We start from the raw sequence: 24,973 nt of genomic DNA on the forward strand, positions 1-24,973 counted from the left end.
TCCGCATAGATAGCACCTGTGGTCAACCCGGGTCTCTGGTGCTGCGCCACTGTACCATTCTTAAATGTCTATCCCTCTTCCACAGTTGCTGCTTGACCCGATGAGTTACTCTGACTTTTTCTCCAGAGAATCTGCCTGTCTCACTGAGTTACTCCAGCACAGTGAAGGGGCAAAGATATAATAGGCATCCGAGGGATAACTTTTTCACACAAAGAGTGGTGGCTGTATGGAACGAGCTGCCAGAGGAGTTAGTTGAGGCAGGGACTATTGCAATGTTTAGACAGAAACATTTAGACAGGTACATGGATAGGGCGGGTTTAGAGAGATGTGGGCCAAATGCAGGCAGTTGGGACGATTGTAGATGGGGCATGTTCGCTGAAGGGTCTGTTTCCACACTGTAAGATTCTATGGCTGTGTGTCCTGCTTGCCTCCAGAGATGCCGTCTGACCTGCTGAATGACTCCAGCACTTTGTGCCTATACGTTCCTATGTTCTCTGTTCCCCAGCTAAGGTGCAGATAAATCGCCCTGTTTACCAGCTTTTCCAGCAGAACTTTCCAACGCCCTGAATGGACTCAGTTGGCAAACACTCAGTGTTTTTTATTGATGGGCGTGAGAACACTTATCATGTGCCGTGGCTTCAGGCGCCTTCAGGCAGGAGAGGGAGGGGAGGCGGAAATTAAACGGTTGTTATTTTGGCTCCTAATCTAGTTTATCTCGCAGCTGGGCAGGAGTGCTGCATCTCGGAATGCTGCCTGGCAAGAAATGCTTTGAAAGACTCTAAAGAGCATGTCGCGTTGGAGAGCTGCTTTTGCTTCACATGGTCGGGCTAGCCGCCTGCTTGTGTCAACAGGCTCTCTCTCTGCTCTGGCAGAACAGGGTTCCTACTTGGCTCTTCCACATCTAGATGTTGTCTGTAGTGTCGGAAGGAATGAATCATAAGATCATAAGTGATAGGAGTAGAATTGGGCCATTCGGCCCATCAAGTCTACTCCACCATTCAATCTTGGCTGATATATCTTCCCCTCTTCACCCCCATTCTCCTGCCTTCTCCCCGTAACCCCTGACACCCGTACTAATCAAGATTCTATCTCTGCCTTAAAAATATTTATTGATATGGCCTCCACAGCCGACTGTGGCAATGAATGCCACAGATTCACAACTCTTGTACTTGGGTGTGTTTGTGCTTATGAATAGTATGATTTTACTGGATTGTATGCAAAACAAATATATCACTATATCTAGGTACATGTGTCAGTAAAGTACTATTGAACTAGGTGTTGCTTTGGGTCAGGACCCCTTCAGTCTGATGGTACGAGGGGGGAGGAAGTTGGAAGAGCGAGTGGGGGTGGGGGGCAGGACAAAGCCTGGCAAGTGATTAGTGGTAGAAACAAAGAACTGCAGGTGCTGGTTTACACCAAAGATAGACAGTGCTGGAGTAACTCAGCGGGTCCGGCAGCATATCTGGAGAGAAAAGAATGGGTGACGTTTTGGGTCGGGATCCATCTACAGACTGAAAGTAGAGTGTGGAGGGGAACTGGAGGTAGGAATAGGCTAGAACAACTCAGGGCTGGCAATAGATGTCCAAGGAATGGTGGAGTCTATAATGATCCATTGTTGGCTGGGCAAGAGTTGATAATGAAGGGAATCAAGGATGCGAATAGTGGAGCTGGGAGGACAGCTAGAGGTGGGGGGGATGGGGGGGGGGGGGGGGGGGAGAGAGGGAATGCAGGATTCTCTTGAAATGAGAGAATTCAATGTTCATACCACTGGGTTGCAAGTTGCCCAAGTGAAATATGAGGTGCTGTCCTCCAATTTGTGTGTGGCCTCACTCTGACAGTGGAGGAGGCCCAGGACAGAAAGGTCCGTGTGGGAATGGGAGAGGGAGTTGAATTGTTTGGAATTGTTTGTTTGCTCGTCGTTGGGATGACCAACTTTGAGGGAACACAGTCACCTCCCCTGGTGCTCCTCGTACGGGAGGGGGGGGGGGGGGAGATGTGTTTGAGATGGTGGTTGGACAGTTCATACCTGGGACCCTGTGATTGCAGGGAGAAGGGCAGTAATGAGGAGGGGCGGGGAAGGGGAAAGTTTACTGGTTGCCGTGTTGTTGTCCCTCAAAACACAAAGTGTCGGAGTAACTCAGCGGGTCAGGCAGCATCTCTAGAGAACATGGACAGGTGACGTTTCAGGTCTGAAGAAGTAAATGGATGTTTGATGATGGATGGGCTGAAGGGACTGTTTCCAGGCTGTATCTCTCTAATGTTGCGATGGTCTGAGGCATGCAAAAGGATCTGGTGTGCTGGTGCATGATTCTGAATCAACTAGTATGCAGGTACACCAAGTAATTAGAAAACCTTGCAGATTGTTACACAGAGAGTGGTGGTGGCCCGGTACACACTGCCAGGGGTGGTGGTGGATGCAATAACGATAGTGGCATTTAAGAGTCTTTTAGACAGAAACATGGAAGTGCAGGGAATAGAGGGATATGGAGCATGTACAGGTAGATGAGATTAGTTTAACTTGGCATCATGTTTGGCACAAACATTGCGGGCTGAAGGGCCCGTTCCTGTGCTCTACTGTTCTATGTTCTAATGTTATTATCAGTCATCCTTCAGTTATGCAGGACATTGGTGAGACTGTGTGTGTAAAACATATATACCATATGCCATTAAATATGTATACCATTTCTTATAGAAACATATAAAATTCTTAGAGGTTTGGACGGTTGATGCAGGAAAAACGTTCTTGATGTTGGGGGAGTCTCGAACCAGGGGGGATCACAGTTTAAGAATAAGGGGTTGGCCATTTAGGACTGAGATGGGGGAAAACGTATTCATCCAAAGAGTTGTGAATCTGTGGAATTCTCTGCCACAGAAGGCAGTGGAGGATAATTCACTGGATGGTTTTAAGAGTTAGATTTAGCTCTTAGGGCTAAGGGAATCGAGGGTTACGAGGAGAAAGCCAGAACAGGGTACTGAATTTGGATGATCAGCCATGATCATATTGAATGGCAGCGCTGGCTCGATGGGCCGAATGGCCTACTCCTGCACCTATTTTCTATGTTTCTATTTATGAATGAATGAAGCAAGAGAGTTGCTGCCTCACATGGTGATGGTGGCTACGGGCGCTGTCTGTACGGAGTTAGCCCGTTCTCCCTGCGACCGTGTGGGTTTCCTCCGGGTGTCCCGGTTTCCTCCCCCATCTCAAAGACGAGGGGGATTGTAGGTTAACTGTCCCTCATTAAATTGCCCCTAGTGTGCAGGGGGAGGATGCAAAAGTGGGATAACGTAGAACTAGTGTGAGCGGGTGATCGATGGCTGGCGCAGACTCGGTGGGCCGAAGGGCCTGCTTCTATGCTGCATCTCCAAAACTAAAACCGTATTCCAGGATCAGGAATTGGTCTCCAAGCAGACTGAGAAGATGAATCGCTGAGCATTTACTGTAAAGAATACCCTCGATGCTTTGGCAAATCTATCTTCACCTCAACAGTGTGAACACCTGTCTGAGCTGCTGCAGATTCCAAAGGTGCTGCTTTTGGAAGCTGCTTTCGATTCTCCCGACAGCACGGGTGACATTCACACCTGCCTTGCGCAGGTGTTGCAGCTGCAGAACCACCTGGCCCATCCCCGGGCCATGAAGTCTGTGCTCAGTCTCTCTGGCAGCAGTGAGCTTCGAAACGGCCCCCCCCTCCGAAATGCCCAGAGCTCATCTCCAGGCTGCCCGTCCCAACCTCATTATAAAAGGACGTTCGTTCCTCTAGGAAGGAAATGAGGAGGGATTTCTTTAGTCAGTGGGTGGTGAATTCATTGCCACAGAAGGCTGTGGAGCCTAAGTCAGTGGATATGTTTAAGGCAAAGATTGATAGATTTTCAATTGGTACGGGTGTTATGTGGTGAAGGCTGGGGAATGGGGTTGAGAGGGGAAGATAGATAAGCCATGATCGAATGGTGTAGACTTGATGGGCTGAATGGCCTGATTCTGCTCCTAGAACATATGAAGTTATGAACTTCGAGCAGCAGACCGAGGAGGCGGGGTCGCTGGCTGCAAAGTTCAGCGTCGCTTACCTTAACCCTTCCACCCTAATGAGTATTTAGTTCCAGCAAAATGCTAACAGTTTCATAGGTTTTAGGCCATTTGGCCCATCAACTCCACTCTGCCAAGAGCAGGGCTTGCGTAAGGATACGTAGGCTACAGGCTCCCTTTGCCTTTGCGATCTAGATTAGAATGGAAACTCATTCAAACAAGTTAAATCTCCCCCCCTTACTTCTCGCTCTCTTCTCCATTCCCCCTTCATTTTTTATTTCTTGCTCTCTCTCCCCTCATCTTGCCTCATTCCCCTTCCTCTCTCTCCTTCCTCCTTCTATCTCTCTCTACTGCCCTCATCCCCCTCCATCTATCTCTCTCTTCCCTCCCTACCGTCTCTCATTCTCTCCCTCCCCCAATCCCTGCCCCTTCATCCTCCATCCGTTTGAACTGAAACAGTCAAACAACTTAAATCTACCCATCCTCTCTCTACATCTCCCTCCCCTTCGCTCTCTCTCCCTCCATCTCCCAGTTGCCTTCCTTCCCTCCCTCTCTCTCCTTTCTTCTTTCACTTTCTTCCTTGTCCTCCCTCTTTCTCTCTCTCTTGCCCTCTCCATCTCCTCCTCCTCTCTCTTCCCTCACTCCACCTCTCCCTCCCTCATCTCTTTCTCTCTCTCTCCATCTGCCTCCCTCCTTCTCTGGGTTTTCTCAGAGTGCTCTGGTTTTCTCCCACACACCAAAGACCTACAGATTTGTAGGCTAATTGACCTGCAAATTGTAAACTGTCCTTAGTGTGTAGGATAGTGCTAGTGTACGGGATGATCGCTGGTCAGCGCGGACTCAGGGCCTGTATCTCTTTCTTTCTTTTAAAATCTTTTTATCTGTTTTTTTCAAAAACAAAAACAAAACAACAACAAAAAAATAATGATAAATATAACAATGATATTGATACATAGGGATCAGGATTATATTAATAACAGGTATAACCTAAATATGAGTCCAGTATCTCTTATAGTTAAAAACTCCATAACCTTCTCCCACAGTTAAACCCTTGGGATAGAGTGAAGGTTTATTACCAGCTCCCATAGATTCAGTCAGGGCTGTACTACATCATCCCACTAACATAGAGAGGTTTATTTCTGACAGGGTCTGGCTTGTGTTTCGTTGCAGCACCACCCCCACCACTGACTTGGTGCGAAGGCAGTTGTGAAAGTTCCCAGGATCAGTTCTCCAGTCTCTGCTGAGGAAGGAGGGCTGCCACATATTTAGTGAGTGAGGAGAGCCAAATGTTCTCTGTCAGTTATAGGCTCCTCGGCAGCCCCAGACAACTCGGCCGTCCCAGACCCAGCCCGTCCTAGACCCAGCTGCACAGAGACAGCACCGAGAACGTCACCAAACTGGCAGAGCTGCTGCCTTGTGGCGCCAGGGACCCCAGTTTGATCTTGACCTCGGGTGTTTTGTGTGTGTGTGTGTCTGTATCTGTGTGCATATGTGTGTTTGTGTTAGTTTATATATATGTGTGTGTATATATATATATATATGTGTGTACACACACACACACACACACACACACATAAATATTTAAATATATATATATAATATGTGTGCGTGTGTGTGCATGCACGAGAGTGACGTTTACACATTCTCCCTGGGACCGCGTGGGTTTCCTCCTGATGCTCCGGTTTCCTCCCACGCTCCAAAGCTTGGAAAACCTCACCTACTTCCCAAGCGATGGCACAGTGGTGCAGCGGGTAGCACAGTGGTGCAGCGGGTAGCACAGTGGTGCAGCGGGTAGCACAGTGGTGCAGCGGGTAGCACAGTGGTGCAGCGGGTAGCACAGTGGTGCAGCGGGTAGACCTGCTGCCTCACAGCGCCGGAGACCCGTGTTCGATGCTGACCTCGGGTGCTCCCTGTTGCATGCTCTCCCTGTGCCCGCGTGAGTTTCCTGCGGGTGCTCCGGTTTTCTCCCACATCCCAAAGACGTGCGGGTTTGTAGGTGAATTGCCCTTAATGTGTAGAAAGTGGATGAGAAAGAGGGATAACACATTAACTGGTATGAATGGGTGATGGATGGTGGGCGTGGACCCGGGGGCTGAAGGGCCTGTTTCCATGCTGTATCTTTCAATTAATTCCAAATAAAATTAGGGTATACGCTCTAGCTTATGGGAGAACTGTTCAGTACATAGAACATAAAATGGTGCGGCACACAAACAGGCCCTTCGGCCCACAATGTCTGTGCTGTACATGATGCCAAGACCACCTTTATATGCCTGTATATAATCCATAAGCCTCCATTCCCTGCATACCCATGTGCCTATCCAAAAGTCTCTTATCGTATCCCCCCTCCACAACCATCCCCTACAGCGTGCTCCAGGCACTTGCCGCCCTCTGTAGAAACATTTTACCCGTGCACCTCCTTTACACTTTGCCCATCTCACCTTAAAGCTATGGGTGGCATGGTAGCCCAGTGGTTAATTGACAACCAGCTCAGTTGGTTAATTGATTTGGTAACGGTTGTAAATTGTCCCTCGTGAGGGTCAGTGATAGTGTATGGGGTGAGCGCTGGTCGGTGTGTGTACTCGGTGGACCGATATACCTGTGTCTTCACTGTATCTCAAAACTAAACTATGCCCTCTAGATTTTCCCATGCTGGGAAATAGGTTCTGACTGTCTACCCGATCTATGCCAGTAGTGTGCTAACAGAGAGGATGAAGATGTCCCTGAATCATGTGTATGAAGGAACTGCAGATGCTGGTTTAAACCAAAGATAGACACAAAATGCTGGAGTGACTCAGCGGGACAGGCAGCATCTCTGGAGAGAAGAGACACAAAATGCTGGAGTAACTCAGTGAGACACAAAGAAGGGTCTCGACCCGAAACGTCACCTAATCCTTCCCTCCACAGATGCCGCCTGTCCCGCTGAGTTACTCCAACATTTTGTGTCGATCATGTTCCTGAATCGGGTGGTTGGCACTTTCAAGCTTTTGTACCTTCCACCCGATGGTAGCAGGGAGAAGAGGAAATGACTGGGGTGAAAAAGGCCCTTGATTGATTGCTTTCACAAAGCAGCGTGAAGCGTAGATGGAGTCACTGGTGAGGAGTCTGGTCTGTGTGATGGGCGGGCTACATCCACAACTATCATGATTTTGGCATGCGGCACACATTGTAACGACTACATTGCCTCTCTCTCACCCTACATCATCCACAGCCACCCACCACTGAACTGCTGGAAGCAGGGGAGAAGGAGGTGGGAGGGAATGGGTGTGTGTGGACATATATGTACACACACACACACATATGTATATATATATATATATGTATGTATATATTATATAACACACACACGTATGTGTATATATATGTATGTATATATTATATCACACACACACGCATATACACATGCACACGCATGTGTATATATATGTGTATATATTATATAACACATACACATACTGTATATATTATACACACACGCACACATATGTGTGTATATATATATGTATATAGATATTATATAACACACACACACACACATATATACACACACACATAAAAAACCAGATGACGTCTCACTGAGTCCATGCTGACCAGCGATCACCCCGTACCCTAGCGTTGTCATTGAAGCTTGGGATAATTTACAATCTTTACAGAAGCCAATTAACCAACAACCTGCATGTCTTTGGGGAGCACCCGGAGAAAACGTACAAACTCCATACAGACAGCACACGTGGTCAGGACTGAACCCGGGTCTCTGGCGCTGTGAGGCATGAAGTCTCTCGCCGCACCACTGTGCCGCACACAGATAAATACACATACAATAATAGTGCAAAAGTAAAATAAATAATGCCACAAAGTCTATGTATTTCGGAGCTTATTTGGACGTTGTTGTGTTTAATAGCCTGATGGTTGTAGGGAAGAAGCTGCTCCTGAACCTGGACGTTACAGTTTTCATGCTCCTGTACCTTCTTCCCGATGGCAGGGGTGAATTGAGAGCGTGGCCAGGGTGGTGTGGGTCTCTGATGATGCTGGCTGCCTTTTTGACGTTAGCAGGCATTCACGTAGGCCAGGGACCAGAGCAGGGATCGACCACATCTGCCTTCACTCAGAAGGCCTCTCTCGAGACAGATGTGGCTCCAAAAATAACCCTCGCCTGTTTCTCATTACCAGAAACAGCAGAGCTGAGACGATAACAATTTTGATAGTTTATGACATTCAAAGCCCCTTGATTTAATTCCTGGCAAAGTGTAAAGTATTGTCATCAGCTGGACTCACGATATGTTCAGACACAGCCAGCCAGCACATCGTGCTCTACCCCTGCCAAGTTATAGCCTGGAACCAGGCCCTTCGGCCCACCTTGTCCTTGCCAGCGATCGAATACTCACTTACACTGTTTCCTTTTACAAGAACTTGGAAAGTAGAATATCCTTCTATGTCCTGGCATTTCAAGCACTGGCCAATCAACATACAAACCTGCACGTCTTTGGAGTGTGGGAGGAAACCCACATGGTTACGGGGAGAACATATAAACTCTGTACAGGCAGCACCTGTGGTCAGGATCGAACCCGGGTCTCTGTAAGGCAGCAACTCTACCGCTAAGCCACGGTGTTGCCTGCAGAGATGCTGCCGGACACACTGATGGTTGACTGGTTAATCAGTCTGACTCAACCCAATGATGAGCCAGTCAGTCTAAAGAAGGCTCCCGATCCAAAACGCTGCCTGTCCATTCCCTCCACGGATGCTGCCCGACCCGTTGAGTTCCTCCAGCACTCTATGTTTTGTTGCATTAGTGTAGCATCTTGTAACATGGGAGAACTGCAGTGCTCAGAAGCATGAAAGCACGCGCCACCAGACTCAGGAACAGCTTCTTCCCCTCTGTTATCAGGCTTGTGAACGGTCCTTCCATAAGCTTGGGTACTGTCTGGTTCACCTCTACCCCATTGAGGACGTTGGACTTAGACAATGGGACTGATGGGCTACAATGCTGAGAACTATATTCTATACTTTATATCTTGCCCTTTGCTCTATCTATGGTACTTGAGTTTGACTTGAGTTTAAAGGTGACGTGCGGGGGAAATTTACTTTATACACAGTGCCTGGAACATGCTGCCGGAGGTGGTGGTGGAGGCAGATGTGATGGAGGCATTTAAGAGGCTTTTGAATAGGCATGTGGATATGCAAATAATTGAGAATATGGATTATGTGCAGGCAGATAGGTGTTGTTCTTGGCATCATGTTTGTCACAGACATTGAGGGGCGAAGGGCCTGTTCCTGTGCGGTGCTGTTCTATGTTCTATGCTGTTCTATGTGTGTGTGTGTGTTTAATCCCCTGACCAATGAAGGCAAGCATACCATGTGCTTTCATTACCACATGTGTTGCCAACTTCAAAGTTCCTCCAGCATTGAAATTTGCTCAAGATTCCAATATCTGCAGCCTCTTGGTTTAGTTTAGAGATACAGCATGCAAACAGGCCCTTCGGCCCACCGAGTCCGCACTAGTTCTATGTTATCACACTTTCGCATCCACTCCCTACACACACTAGGGGGCAATTTACAGAAAGCAGTTAACCTGGAAACGTACACTTCTCTGGGTTGTGGGAGGAAACCAGAGCACCCGGAGGAAGCCCACGTGGTCACAGGGAGAACGTGCAAACTCCGTGCACAGACAGCAACCGAGGTCAGAATCGAACTAGCGTTTCTGGCACGGTTAACCACGGTGCTACGTGCTGCGCCACTGCGCCGCCCATTCACATCGTGCACCCCCATCACTGAGAACGGAGGGGGGAGACCCGGCAGGGCGTGGCTCGCTGCCACGTGCGGCGGGGGTCCTGTGTCGCCGTGCGAGCAGAAGATAAAACTGTGCGATGAACTTTGTCGGCGACTCTTGTGCACTGCCTAGGTGAGGTCTGCTGTGTGATTTTTATCAAAAGCATTTCACTGTACCTAGATACATGTGAGAATATAGTATAATTGAATCATTGAATAACACTGCAAGTAATCAGACAGTGCACGAGGAGATCCCACAATGTGATGATTTCCACTGACCCCCCCCCACTCCCGACCTACTCTTGCTGCATGGGGGATATTAAACACTTGGGGGGGGGGGGGAGAGACTTCATGGTTTGTGGCTATACAAATGCAGGTTGGTGCTGTATCCATTTCCTCCAGGAGGCTGACTGACTTGCTGAGCTCTTCCAGCAGCGTTGCACTTTGCTCTGCGTTCCGTTAATGTTGGCGGGTGAAGAGGTCACGGGAGAGGCAAGTTTTTAAAATACATTTCAGCTGGGGGTGAACTCTGACGGCTTCCGACGGCTCTGGTGGCTCAGCCTTGCCTTCTGAGAAACGTAACGGGGGGAGGTGGGGGGGAGTGAGATCAGCCCGGCCCAGCCTGAAGCAAGGGCAGGGAGAGAGGCTAGAGTGGGAGGTAGCGGTTGGGAACTGTGCCATGGTCTTACAGGGCTGGAGGCAGAGTTGGGGGGGGGAGGGTTAGCCCTGATGGAACAGTAATGACTCCCAGCAGTGCCGCGAAGCCAGACTTGGTGGAGCCGAGACTGAAGTTATTGGAATACCGAAGCTCTGCTCCGTGCCTTCCCCTCTTCCAGCCTGCCAGGCATTTGTTCATCGAGCTGCAAACTTCACCAGCAACCCACCCCCAACAAGAGGGAGGGGGTCGTTGTAGGGGGGGGGGATCTTGGCTAATGTGAGAGGGGGGGGAACCAGAACTGCCTGCAAATATATCTCGCTCACAGAACAAAACAACTTCATAGAATCTTCCCGTGACAGATTGAAGGACTGGGAAAAAAATCAACTTCTCGATTAGACGCAAACTGCTGGATTAACTCAGCATCTCTGGAGAGAAAGGATGGGTGACGTTTCGGGTCGGGACCCTTCCTTCAGGATGGAGGTTCATAATGAAATATAAAGTGAAGACATTGGGGGAGGACTAATTATTATCGTTGGCGATAGTTAATTTTTGCCAATTTGTATTTTTTGGGGGGGGGGGGGGTCACCAGATCTTATGCCCCCACCACCTCCTCCCCTCTCCTCATCTCTATTAAATCCTCCACCTTTGCCCTGGCCTCTGGCTGAACCCTTTGTACGACAGTGTCAAGTTTAGTTGAGAGATACAGTGTGGAAACAGGCCCTTCGGTCCACTGAGTCCATGCCGACTATTAATCGCCCATTCACACTAGTTCTATGTTCTCACTTTCTCACCCTCTCCCTGCACACCACAGAGGACCAATTAACTTACAAACCTGCAAGCCTTTGGGAAGTGAGAGGAAACCGGAGCACCCTGAGGAAACCCACGCAGTCAAAGGGCGAACGTGCAAACTCCACACTGGGAGCAGCACCCGAGGTCAGGATCGAACCCGGGTCTGTGGCACTGTGAGGCAGCAGCTCGACCAGAGCCGCCAGTTGGGGGAGGGGAGTAAATAGTTGCCAAACCAGTATTGCCGAGCCCATGGACAAATAAAACAGTTTCCAGCTGGAAGTTCACCGCCAGTATTCCAGTTTTATTTGGCGGCTCCTCTAGGAAAGTTCCTTTTGCAAAAAAGCTTTGAAGTGTACACAGTCGATGGTCAAACCATTAGGTGTGGCGCTGAGCCAAAGATCAGTGAGATCCCAGGCTCGGCTGACGTTCTGCTAATGACCAGTTTCCAAATGCACCGCAGGACCCCTGAATGTTGAAGCAACTGCAGCGTCAGGAATGAATGAATGAAATGCACGGTGGCACAGTGGTAGAGTTGCTGCCTTATAACACCAGAGACCGGGGTTCGATACTGACTAAGGGTGCTGTTTGTACGGAATTTATACCTTCTCCACATAACCGCGTGGGTTTTCTCTAGGTGCTCCGGTTTCCTCCAACACATCCAAAGATGTACAGGCTAGTAGTTTAACTGGCTTCTGGAAATTATAAATTGTCCTTGGTGTGTAGGATAGTGCTAGTGATCGCTGGTCAGCACAGACTCAGTGGGCCGAAGGGCCTGTTTTCGTGCAGTATCTCTAAAGTTTAAATCGATGCCACTGTGTCTCCCTAATGGAGGTAAATACTATTACTGTTAAAAGGCACTTGGGCAGGTACTCAGGAAAGGTGTAGAGGAATACGAGTCTAATGCAGGCAAATGGGATTAGTATTACAGCCGGCTTGGACAAGGTGGGCCAGAAGGACTCATTTCTGTTCCGTTATTATACTCGTTTTCTTCAGTTGAAGGAATAACTCAAGAAAAAATGCGTAATGTTCCTAAGCAAACAGTCACTGTTATGTATAGGAAGGAATTGGTTTACACCAAAGATAGACACGAAAAGCTGGAGTATCTCAGCGGGGCAGGCAACATCTCTGGAGAAAAGGAATAGGTGACGTTACGGGTCGAGACCCCTTCTTCAGACCGAGAGTCAGGGGAGAGGGAAACTAGAGATATGAAAAGGCTCTGAACAATTCAGAGCCGGCATCAATGACCAAGGAAAGGTAGAGCCCACAATTGTCTATTGTTGGCTGTGGAAGAGGTGATAATGAAGGGACGAACAGTGAAACTAGCAGGATGACTAGGGTGTGGGAGGTCGGGGAGAGAGAGGGAGTGCAAGAGTTACTTGAAATTAGAGAAATCAATATTCATTCTGCTGGATCTAAGGACCCGAAACGTCACCTATTCCTTTTCTCCAGAGAAGTTGCCTGGTCTGCTGAGTTACTCCAGCACTTTGTGTCTAATCTCTTTTATATCCAGTGAATGCAATTTTTATTGATTTTTTCTCGAGGGAGATCAGCGGGAGAAAACGTTTTGTACTCTTGTTATAAAAGATACAAAGATGAATGACCACAGTGGTATAAAGCCGGCCAACCCACAAGGGTCGACCTGATATATTGATCTTGGATGGAGAGGGCTGCAAAATCATTGTGGCACAGCCACTCACTCACTCATTGACCTGGCGATTCAGAGCACGAAAAAATGCAGCAGAGGCACTTGCTGTCAAGTGTGAAAGGGTACCACCGAGAAGATTTACGAGGATGTTGCTAGGACTCGAGGGCCTGAGTCTATAGGGAGAGGTTGAGAAGGCTGGGACTATTCCTTGGAGCACACGAGGATGAGGGGTGATCTTATAGAGGTGTACAAAATCACGTGAGGAATAGATCGGGTAGTTGCAGAATCTCTTGCCCAGGGTAGGGACATCGAGATCCAGAGGGCATGGGTTTAAGGTGACGGGGGAAAGATTTGATAGGAATTTGAGGAGTTATTTTTTTTTACACAAAGGTGGTGGGTGTATGGAACGAGCTGTCAGAGGAGGTAGTTGAGGCAGGTACTATTGCATAGTTTAAGAAACAATTAGACAAGTACATGGATAGGACAGCTTTGGAGGGATTTGGGCCAAACGCAGGCAGGTGGGACTAGTGTAGATGGGGCATGCTGGTCAGCATGGGGAAGTTGGGCCGAAGGGCCTGTTTCCATGATGTATGACTATGGCTCTATGAAGTGCTATCCATGTCAAAATGATTGGAGTTTACTTTACTTTATACTTCAGATATACAGCCGGGAAACAGGCCCTTCGGCCCACCGAGTCCACGCCAACCAGTGATCACCCTGTACATTAACCTATATACACTAGGGACAATTTTACAACTTACTGAAGCCAATTAACCTGCAACCCTGTATGTCTTTGGTGTGTGGGAAGACGGAGAACCTGGAGAAAACCCACACGGTCACAGAGACAACGTACAAACAGCGTACGGACAGCACCCGTAGTCAGGTTCGAACCCGGGTCTCTGCCGCTGTAAGGCAGCAACTCTACCGCTTCGCCACTGTGGCGCACTTAAAAGTTTGAAAAGGTGTAATAATCTCATAGCAAAGTTTAGAGCAGAACCTGTTCCATTTAACATTAACATTGTACCTTCAGTCTAGTTTAGTTTAGAGATACAACATGGAAATAGGCACTTCAGGCAGCCCACCAATTCCACGCCGACCAACACTCACCCGTATATTAGTTTACCCTATACTTTAGAGACAATTTACAGAGGCCAATTCACCTACAAACCTGCACGCCTTTGGAATGTTTGAGGAAACCAGAGCACCCAGGGAAAACCCACGTGGTCACAGGGTGAACGTACAAATTCCATACAGACAGCACCTGTTGACAGAATCGAACCCAGGCCTCTGGCGCTGTGGGGCAGCAGCTCGACCACTGCAGCATCGTGCTGTCCTAAACTGGTCTGGGCATCATGTTCGGCAGGGACATTGTGAATTTCCCCGTTGACCATAAGAGACAGGAGTAGAGTTAGGCCATTCGGCCCCTCAAGTCTGCTATGCCATTCAATCATAGCTGATCAATTTTTCCCTCTCAGCCCCATTCTCCTGCCTTCTCTTAACTTTTGACGCCCTTACTAATCAGGAACCTATCAATCTCTGCTCCCATGACATGGCCTACATTGCCGTCTGTGGCAATGAAATCCACAGATTTATCACCCTCTGGGTAAAGAAATTCCTCCTCATCTTTATTATAAAGGTACATCCTTTTATTCTGAGGCTGTGCCCTCTGGTCCTAGACTCTCCTGGATTAAGCGAATGGATGCAAAGCACTAATCCTTCTTTCCATTGGGGCCACTTGTTGCTCCCTTCCTCCTCCAACATGCATGCAAGGGCAGCACGGTGGCGCAGCGGTAGAGTTGTTGCCCCACACGCCAGAGACCTGGGTTTGATCCTGACTACGGGTGCTATCTGTACGGATTTTGTATAATAATAATAATAATGGATGGGATTTATATAGCGCCTTTCTAATACTCAAGGCGCTTAATGTATGTCCTCCCTGTGACCACGTGAGTTTTCTCCAGGTGCTCAGGTTTCCCCCCACACTCCAAGTTTGTGGGGCAGGTTTGTGGGGTAATTGGCTTTGGTAGGAATTGTAAATTGTCCCTAGCGTGTAGGATAGTGTTTGTGTATGGGGATCGCTGGTCAATGTGGACACAATGGGCCAAAGGGCCTACTTCCGCGGTGTATCTCTAAACTAATATTATTTTAATTGTTTAAGAAGGAACTGCAGATGCTGGAAAATCGAAGGTACACAAAAATGCTGAGTTTCTCCAGCATTTTTGTGTACATCCTATTTTAATTGTCCATTATTCATCCCCTCCCCCTCCCTAACTTCCTCCATTCCAGTTTGCCTTTCTGACGGCCCTTGCATGCTAAAGGAGCTATAGAAATGCAAATTAGCTTTGTTACCATTTTGCATACATCTCAAAATTCCTACGGACATTCTCTTAACTAAAGTTCAGTCTATTCATTGAAATAAAAGATTTGTTGAGTTACTTCAGCACTTTGTGTCCTTTTGTTTAAATTGGCATCTGCTGTTCCTTGTTTCTATATTTTGTCTGCTTCACTGCGAAATCTCCTGAAGGTATGCGTACTTTGAAAAAGTTCTCCCCCTCTCTCCGACCTCCAGAGATGCTGCCTGACCCGCTGAGTTACTCCAGAGCTTTGTGTCTATCTTTGGTGTAAACCAGCATCCGCAGTTCCTTTCTACCCACGTGTCTTTTGATTTGTGAACACCCGGGGGAAACCTCGTGGTCACAGAGAGAACTTGCAAACACCGTACAGGCAGCACCTGAGGTCAGGATTGAACCTGGGTTGTTGGACCATGTTGATCACCATGTTATAGGAAAGATGTTGTCAAGGGTTCAGAGAAGATCTACCAGGATGTTGCCAGGACTCGAGGGCCTGAGCTATAGGGAGAGGTTGAGCAGGCAAGGGCTTTATTCCTTGGAGCGCAGGGGGATCAGGGGTGATCTTGCAGAGATGTACAAAATTGTGAGAGGAATAGATTGGGTAAAAGCACAAAGTCTTTTACCCAGAGTTGGGGGATCGAGAACCAGAGGACATTGGTTTAAGGTGACGGGGGAAAGGTTTAATGGGAACCCGAGGGGGTAACCTTTTTACACAAAGGTTGGTGAGTGAATGGAGCATGTGTAGAGAGGAACCGCAGATGCTGATTTATACCGAAGATAGACACAAAGTGCTGGAGTAACTCAGCAAATTGGGCAACATTTGTGGAGGAAATGGGCAGGTGACATTTTGGGTGGGACCCTTCTCCAAAGTGAAGAAGGGGTCCAATCCGAAACGTTGTCTGGCCGCAGATGCTGCCTGACGGACTGAGTTACTCCAGCACTTTGTGTGTTGCTCAAGATTCCAGATATCTACTGCTCCTTGTGTCTCCATCCCAATATCTCCGCTTCTGTCCTGGTAGTCCATCTCTGAGTGGAATACCATGGGAGAAGTCTTTGTTCTATTAAGAGTGCTGTATAAATGATTCTGATGTCTGCAGCAGGCAGTGGTCAAATCAGTAGGCTTGCCTGATGTTAGAGAAAAAGACCACAAGAAACTGTAGAGAGTTGTGGACGCAGCCCAGACAATCACACAAACCAACCTCCATCTACACTTCACGTTGCCTCGGCAAGGCCACCAGCATAATTAAGGACATTGGTTTAAGGTGACGGGGGACCAGTCACACCCCGGCCACTCCCGGCAAAAAAAGCTTTTCACTGTATCTCGGTAAAAGAGACATTAATAATAAACTAAACTAAACTATCAGTTTCTCTTGGTTCCTCCTCAAACTGGCACGGGTGTTACAAGCCTCCAGCAAGGTACCTCCATCACCACCTGGAGCAAATCATAGAGCGGTATTTGACCCTGGTATGTCCAACCCATCTGGCCTCAGTTTAAAAACAGACACTTGGTGCTGGAGTAACTCAGCGGGTCAGGCATCATCTCTGGAGAACACGAACAGGCGACATTTCGGGTCGGGGTCATTCTTCAGACTCGGTACCCGAATACTTTTTGCCTTGGTATCTATGCACCACAGTGCACACATTCCCACTAATCAACGGAGCTCAAAACCCTCCAGACCTCTTAAGTATTAGTTTAGAGATATAGCGTGGAAACAGGCCCTTCAGCCCACCAAGTCCATGCTGACCGGTGATCACCCCGCACACTAGCACCCCAGGGCCAATTTACAATTTTGACCGAAGCCAATTAAAATTCCAGAGCAGGAATGGTGACGTTTTGGGTCGAGACTTCTGAAGAAGGGTCTCGACCCGAAACATCACCCGTTCGGGGGGGGGGGGGGGGGGGGGGGGGGTTGCGGGGGGGTGGGGGGTTGCACGTAAGATCATCGGGTCAAAGGTCGTGACGCACGGAGCAGCTCAATCCTTCTGGAGTACAAGGCAGCTTCCTGCATACACTGGGAACACACGAAACGTGTACTTTCTTACCTGTTATAAACCGCCAATATTGTCAAGTTTTGCGCTGTAAAAAAATGTGTAAATAGGGGTAAGCGTCCCGGCGGATTGAGGGCAAGTCCCGGCCCACGGCCGCCACGGTCACCCTCCAGTCAGAACCCGGATCCCTCGGGACAGCCCCCACTCTCCCCCCGGGGTCAGCGCTGTCCGGCCGCACTGTGACGGGCTGTGGGTCGGCAGCGCCCACACACACGGGGCCGCGGCTCCTGGCAGCGGACACACGGGGCCATAAACCCGGCAACGTCCCCATCAGCTGCAGCAGAGTTGGGGACAGTCTGGTCCCTCCGCCCACCCAGACTCACTGAGTGACCGCGAAGCACCAGCACTCGACCCCCACACCGGGGTGATTCGCCCCCCGACCCCCACACGGGGTGATTCACCCCCCGACCCCCACACGGGGTGATTCACCCCCCGACCCCCACACGGGGGGACAGACGGCCCAGGGTCCGCGAGTGTGGAACCAGTCAGTGTGGAGTCCGGATGCTGGGACACAAGACGGACCCGCTGCACTGGCAGCCCCATAGTAAGTGCTCACCTGACGTTCGCCGCTTGTACTCCAGAAGGCGATGCATGGCAACAGCACGGGTCATGACCTCGACTGCCGTGCAACCCCCCCCCCCCCCCCATTAGGAAGGAACTCCTACTGCCGCGCCACTGTACAGAGGTATTTCTGCAGTAAGAACCTCTTTTAAAATAGTCCGTAGAACCAGGAAGCCTGTAATTTATAAAACAATAACCCACTGATGTTCAGGAGGGGGGGAGAAACAGAGAAGCAGATTTTGCAATGAGCAGTTTATTCATTTATTTGTGTGTGTATTGCCGGGGTAATATCACAGACAGCCACGGGGAATGAATCCGTCTGAAAATGAGGTTAAAATGTTAAAGGGATCAATGTCTAGACACCCGGCTGATTGGCCAAAGCTTTATGGAAGGGAACATGTGTGTAGTGACATCACTCGCGAAGGAGGCTTGGAATGAAATGTATTTGTGACGAGGCAGACGAGGCCAAATGGAATTGGTCACTCCAGCAACACACACACACACACAGCATCCATCTGGTCCACATCTGCTCAGCATGAGCCTAGCGTCTAATGCTTAAAGGGGAGGAGGAGGAGGAGGAGAAGAAAGGGAAAACAAGAAAGCGGATTTTTTTTTGTGTGTGTTTTTTGGAGAAAAAGGAGAGAGTCTGCTGCCTGGTTTCCCAATGGCTCACAGATGTCTTAGCACCAGCACATGCACAACATATGTAGTGGAGGAAGGAGAGGAGCCGGGAACAAGACTGCGTTGAGGAATGAAATCAGGAGATGTGAAGCACGCTACTACCTCTCCCCAGACCTCCACAACCCCAGTGGAATATCTTGGACGTTTTTAAGATCGGTATTTATTTTGAGCAACCAACTGCGAAGGGGTAAGTCTACGGCACCTTGGGAGTTCCTCCGGTAATCGTTTGGCAATCTGGAAAGGCTTTTTTGCTGGAGGAAAGCAATGCATAAATTCAGCAGTAATTCGTTGCGCTCATAAATAATAACAATGCAGAACGTGAAGAGGAGTTCTGGAACATTTTGTGCAGGAGGTGTGTTTGTGTGTGTGTGTGTCTGCGTGCGTGTGTGTGTGTGTGTGTGTGTGCGCGCGTCTGCGTGTGAGTATGAATGTGTGTGTGTGTTGCAGTGTTGTGAATGTTAATTAAATATCTCTGTATTCTGGTCAGTTGATGGATTGGAAGGGGTTGTCGGTGGGGTTAGCGGGGAGGAGAATCTAAATGAAGACAGGATGTGTCTGCCGTCTACCCCGAAGCAGCAGCAGCAGCAGCAGCAGGGCTGTGGGTGATTGTACAGAGCCACGGGCGGTGGAGAGAGAGAGGGTGTCTGCCTGATTCAAGGGGCAAATATCTCCACTCACGCTGCCCTCCCCCCACCCTCCCGATCGCCCGTTCTCCTGCCCTCGTCCCCTCCCGTTGCCCCCTCCTGCTCTGGTCACCAGTGAGAGGTCACACTGGTCGCTCGAGGAAGCGAGATTGTAAATGTACTCGTGGGTCCTTGATACCGCGGCACTCCAGCCCAGAGAAGGAAGCACACACCTTTACACATATTCTAATTCCAATTTCAATTTCCCTTTTTTTAAACAAATATTTGTGATTAGTACTCGAGCAGGGTGAGGTGTTGTGAGTAAATGTGTGTAGACCAGTCCGACCCAAAACGTCACCTACCCCTTTTCTCCAGGTTTGCAGCCTGACCCACTGAGTTACTCCAGCATTTTTATGCCTTTTTGTCAACCAGCATCTGCAGCTCCTTGCATCTACATATAAATATTTGTAAACACACGCATGTATTCGAGATTGGTTATGTTGAAAGTTGTACAACTCACAGCGCACAAGAAAGAAGGGTCCTGACCCAAAATCCGTCAACTATCCATGTTCTCTGGAGATGTTGCTTGACCTGCTGAATTACTCCAGCACTTTGTGTCTCTGTTTGTGAACTCATGGGCTATGTTTGAGCTTGCTATAGATAATTGCTTATTACAAACCCCACACTGTGTAAGGACACTTTGCCCTAACTTCTCCTCCAAATCTTCTGCCGTAACTCAATGTCCTCTCTTATTTATTTTATCTTCGTGTGCGTCGACTGGCTCATTTCATCGGAGTGTCAGTCCTTTCAAAATTACCTACACCTCCAGTCTTGTGGCACTGGATCAGTTGTTGGAGAGTGCTAGTACCAGGCGATTTTCTTTTATTTCAAAAATAAATTTATTCAGAATAATAAAATATATACACGCAAGATAAATACTGTGCAGAAACTCTTAAGACATTCTTCGTGTCTATGCATGGGGTTGTGACATAATCAGTAGTGTTCGCACTTATCTTTAAACATAACACCTTTGCCATTCATGTGACACCCTGGAATGGTGTTTTTGGAGATAGAGCACAGAAACAGGCCTTTCAGCCCACCGAGTTCATGCTGACCATTTATTGCCCATGCCATATTTTCAATGTTACCCCACTTTCTCATCCGCTGCCTGCACACTACGGCCATAGCCTACAAACCCACATGCCTTTGGTTACATTTGGGGACATTTACCCTATCTATTCCTCTCATGATCTTGTACACCTCAATAAGATCATAGAAACATAGAAAATAGGTGCAGGAGTAGGCCATTCGGCCCTTCGAGCCTGCACCGCCATTCAATATGATCATGGCTGATCATCCAACTCCGTATCCTGTACCTGCCTTCTCTCCATACCCCCTGATCCCTTTAGCCATAAGGGCCACATCTAACTCCCTCTTAAATATAGCCAATGAACTGGCCTCAACTACCTTCTGCGGGAGAGAATTCCACAGATTCACCACTCTCTGTGTGAAAAAAGTTTTCCTCATCTCGGTCCTAAAAGATTTCCCCTTTATCCTTAAACTGTGACCCCTTGTTCTGGACTTCCCCAACATCGGGAACAATCTTCCTGCATCTAGCCTGTCCAACCCCTTAAGAATTTTGTACATTTCTATAAGATCCCCCCTCAATCTTCTAAATTCTAGCGAGTACAAACCGAGTCTATCCAGTCTTTCTTCATATGAAAGTCCTGACATCCCAGGAATCAGTCTGGTGAACCTTCTCTGTACTCCCTCTATGGCAAGAATGTCTTTCCTCAGATTAGGAGACCAAAACTGTACGCAATACTCCAGGTGTGGTCTCACCAAGACCCTGTACAACTGCAGTAGAACCTCCCTGCTCCTATACTCAAATCCTTTTGCTATGAATGCTAACATACCATTCGCCTTCTTCACTGCCTGCTGCACCTGCATGCCTACTTTTAATGACTGGTGTACCATGACACCCAGGTCTCGTTGCATCTCCCCCTTTCCTAATCGGCCACCATTCAGATAATAATCTACTTTCCTGTTTTTGCCACCAAAGTGGATAACCTCACATTTATCCACATTATACTGCATCTGCCATGCATTTGCCCACTCACCCAGCCTATCCAAGTCACCTTGCAGCCTCCTAGCATCCTCCTCACAGCTAACACTGCCCCCCAGCTTCGTGTCATCCGCAAACTTGGAGATGTTGCATTCAATTCCCTCGTCCAAATCATTAATATATATCGTAAATAGCTGGGGTCCCAGAACTGAGCCTTGTGGTACCCCACTAGTCACTGCCTGCCATTGTGAAAAGGACCCGTTTACTCCTACTCCTACTCACCTCTCATCTTCCTGCGCTACAAGGAATAAAGTCCTAGGCTGCTCAACCTCTCCCTATAGATCAGGCCCTTGAGTCCTGGCAACATCCTTGTAAATCATTTCCACGCCCATTCCAGCTTAAAAGGATCTCAACAGGATCTTGAAGGCTTGTGTCGTGTTATAGAATCACAGAGACATACAGCACGGAAACAGGCCCTTCGGCCAACCGGGTCCATGCCAACCGTCAACTGCCCGCTTTCTCTAATTCTTCTCTTGAATTTTCCCACACTCCAATCAATTCCCTTCACAATGTACCACTCAACGACACGCTAGGATTAATTTAGGCCATTTAACCTACCGACCTGCACGTCTTTGGGATGTGGAAGGAAACAGGAGCACTTCTTTCCTTTGCAACAGTCATTGCTATTCTCTATTGAACTGTCACTATTTCTGTTCCAACGACCATTTAGGGCATATCGTTACCAGTATTAACGGTACTCTGTAAATATGTCTCCAATAGGTGGCTCTTCTCTTTGAAACTGTGTTCCTGGTCCTCAAGGGATTCAGTAATGTAACCTAGAACAGTACAGCACTGGAACAGGCCCTTGTGCCAAACATGCTGCCAAGACCAACCCTTATCTGCCTGCATATAATCCATCTCCCTCCATTCCATGTGTAGAAATGAACTGCAGGTGCTGGTACCTACTGAAGATACACACAAAGCGCTGGAGTAACTCAGCGGGTCAGGCAGCATCTTTGGAGAAGAAGGGTCCTGACACAAAATGTCACCAATCCATTTTCTTCAGAGATGCTGGCTGACCCGTTACTCCAGCACTTTGTGTCTATCGCCCTCCATTCCATCCTATCACCAACTACAGAGTGGACCTGAGTTACCATCTACCTCACTGGAGATGCTCAGACTATCTTTAATTGGACTTTATCTTGCACTAAATGTTATTCCCTTTATCCTGTATCCATACACTGTGGATGGCTACACGTGACAATAAACTAAACTAAACCAATCCCTGCATATCCATGTGCCTATCCAAAAGTCCCTGAAACACCAGATATCGTATCCGCCTCTACTACCAACGCCGGCAACATGATCCGATGCTTTCAACAGCCAATCTCTCTCCCTAATATTAAGAGTATTTGGAGTATTGTGAGCAGTTTTGAGCCCCATATCTGAGGATGGATGTGCTGGCGTTGGAGTGATCCCAGGAATTATTGGGTTAACATATGATGAGTGTTTGACGGCACTGGGCCTGTATTGAATTGAATACCTTTATTGTCATTCAGACCTTACGGTCTGAACGAAATTTCGTGCCTGCAGTCATACATACAATCATACAATAATAAACAACACTAAACACAAATTAACATCCACCACAGTGTATCCTCCAAGCACCACCTCACTGTGGTGGAGGCAAAAATCTCGCTGGAGTTTAGAAGGATGAGGGGGACCTCATTGAAACTTACGGAATAGTGAAAGGCCTGGATAGAGTGGGTGTGGAGAGGATGTTTCCACTAGTGGGAGAGTCTAGGACCTGATGCCATAGCCTCAGAATAAAAGGAAGTGCCTGTAGAAAGATGAGGAGGAATTTCTTTAGTCGGAGTGAATGGTGAATCTGTGGAATTTGTTGCCACAGACGGTGGTGGAGGCCAAGTCAATGACCATTTTTAAGGCAGAGATTGACAGATTCTTGATTAGTATGGGTGCAGAGGTTATGGGAAGAAGGCAGGAGAATGGGGTTAGGAGGGAGAGATCGATCAGCCATGATTGAACTTGATGGGCCTAGTTCTGCTCCTATCACTATGAATTTATTAGGGTAGGACTGTACGTGGGCTGAGGTAACCAAAAGACACCTGTGAATTCTCTCAAACTAATGATGTGCTAAAACATCTGCCTTATTTCAGCAGATGTCAAAACTAAAACAGTGCACATATTTTAGTTAATTAACGGGAATTTTTCTCCCATCTCCTTGTCAGTTTTGCATGTTGGTGTTGAGATTACACCATGGCACTGTAATCCACAGTTTGACAGGTGAATGCAGAATTTAATTTGAGTTTTTAGTTTAGTTTTGTTTCATCTCATTCTGTTTTGTTTCGTTTAGTATACTGTAGAGATACAGCGCGGAAACAGGCCCTTTAGCCCACCGAGTCCGCACCGACCAGCGATCACCCGCGTACAATAGCACTATCCTGCACACCAGGGACAATTTACAATTTTTAGCGAAGCCAATTAACCTACAAACCTATACGTCTTTGGAGTGTGGGAGAAAACCGGAGCACCTGGAGCAAACCCACGCAGTCACGGGGAGAACGTACAAACTCCGTAGAGACAGCACCCGTAGTCAGGTTCCAACCCAGGTCTCTGGTGCTGTAAGGCAGCAACTCTACAGCTGCGCCACCGTGCCTCCTCGAGTTAAAGTCTCCAGTTTAAGAGGCTAGAGGTACATATGTCTTTTGACACAGGAAGAGGCCAATCAGCCCATTCATTCCATGCTTGCTCCCATCAGATCAATTACACCCTATCCTATTCCACCAGAGTCGGGAACAGCTTCACGCCCTCTGTTACCGGGCTTCAGGACGGTCCTTCCATAAGCTAGGGTACTGTCTGACTCACCTCTTCCATTGCGGACATTGGACTTTGTCTCTGGAACTGATGCTACAATGCGTAGAACTATATTCTGCACTCTGCATCTTCTTAGCTCTACCTATTGTACTTGAGTTTGAACTGATTGCATTTATGTATGGTTATCTGATCTATTTAGACAGCACGCAAAATAAAGCTTCTCACTGTACCTCGATACACGTGACAATAATAAACCGAAACTCTCCTCCTTGCCTCCCGGTATCCTGACCTGTATTTAAACTACCAGTAACACCTCCCTTCCCTGCGGCCTCTGTGGAGTGACTGGATGGGCACGTTTCAGGTTAGGATCCTGCTTCAGTATGAAGACTGGTCCCAACCGGAAACGTTGTCTGTCCATTCCCTCCACAGATGCTGCCCGGCCCGCTGAGTTCCTCCAGCACTTTGGTTTTTTTTTTGCTCAGTTCAATCATTGTTGCTTAGATCATTCTTCAGTCTAACATCCAATAGTGAACCCTGATCAGTCGCATGGAAGTGGCCGCCGCAATTTATTCACAGGTTCTAGGAGCAGAAATAGGCCATTCGGCCCATCAAGTCTACTCCGCCATTCAATCATGGCTGATCTATGTTTCCCTCTCAACCCCATTCTCCTGCCTCCTCCCCATGACCCCTGACACCCGTAATGATCTGTCAATCTGTGCCTTAAATATAGCCATAGGCTTGGGCTCCACAGCCATCTGTAGTAATGAATTCCACAGATTCACCACCCTCTCACTAAAGACATTCCACTTCAACCCCTTTCTAAAGGTATTTTTTTTTTTTTTATGATACTGCCTGTAAGGGAAATTAATTTAGTTGTCTCTAACTGAGACAATGACAATAAATTTGAATACAATACAATACAATACAATGTT

At 48.0% G+C, this 24,973-nt stretch overlaps 1 protein-coding gene across 4 annotated transcripts in view; it reads left to right on the top strand.

Annotated features, from left to right (window-relative positions):
• Positions 1-24,973, top strand: part of cbfa2t2 (CBFA2/RUNX1 partner transcriptional co-repressor 2) — a 98,566-nt gene that overhangs the window by 9,693 nt on the left and 63,900 nt on the right. For 2 of the 4 annotated variants that reach the window (XM_033041809.1, XM_033041811.1), the window contains exon 1: positions 18,426-18,705. The exons of 1 other annotated variant lie outside the window; for it this stretch is intronic. In XM_033041809.1, the coding sequence (XP_032897700.1) occupies positions 18,531-18,705 (175 nt within the window). In that variant the 5' untranslated portion in view covers positions 18,426-18,530. Of the gene's footprint in view, positions 1-18,425; positions 18,706-24,973 lie in introns of those variants that run through there. One more of the 4 variants, XM_033041810.1, reaches the window with a different exon arrangement.

This window comes from Amblyraja radiata, chromosome 23, assembly GCF_010909765.2.
Source record: "Amblyraja radiata isolate CabotCenter1 chromosome 23, sAmbRad1.1.pri, whole genome shotgun sequence".
Taxonomy (NCBI): domain Eukaryota; kingdom Metazoa; phylum Chordata; class Chondrichthyes; order Rajiformes; family Rajidae; genus Amblyraja; species Amblyraja radiata.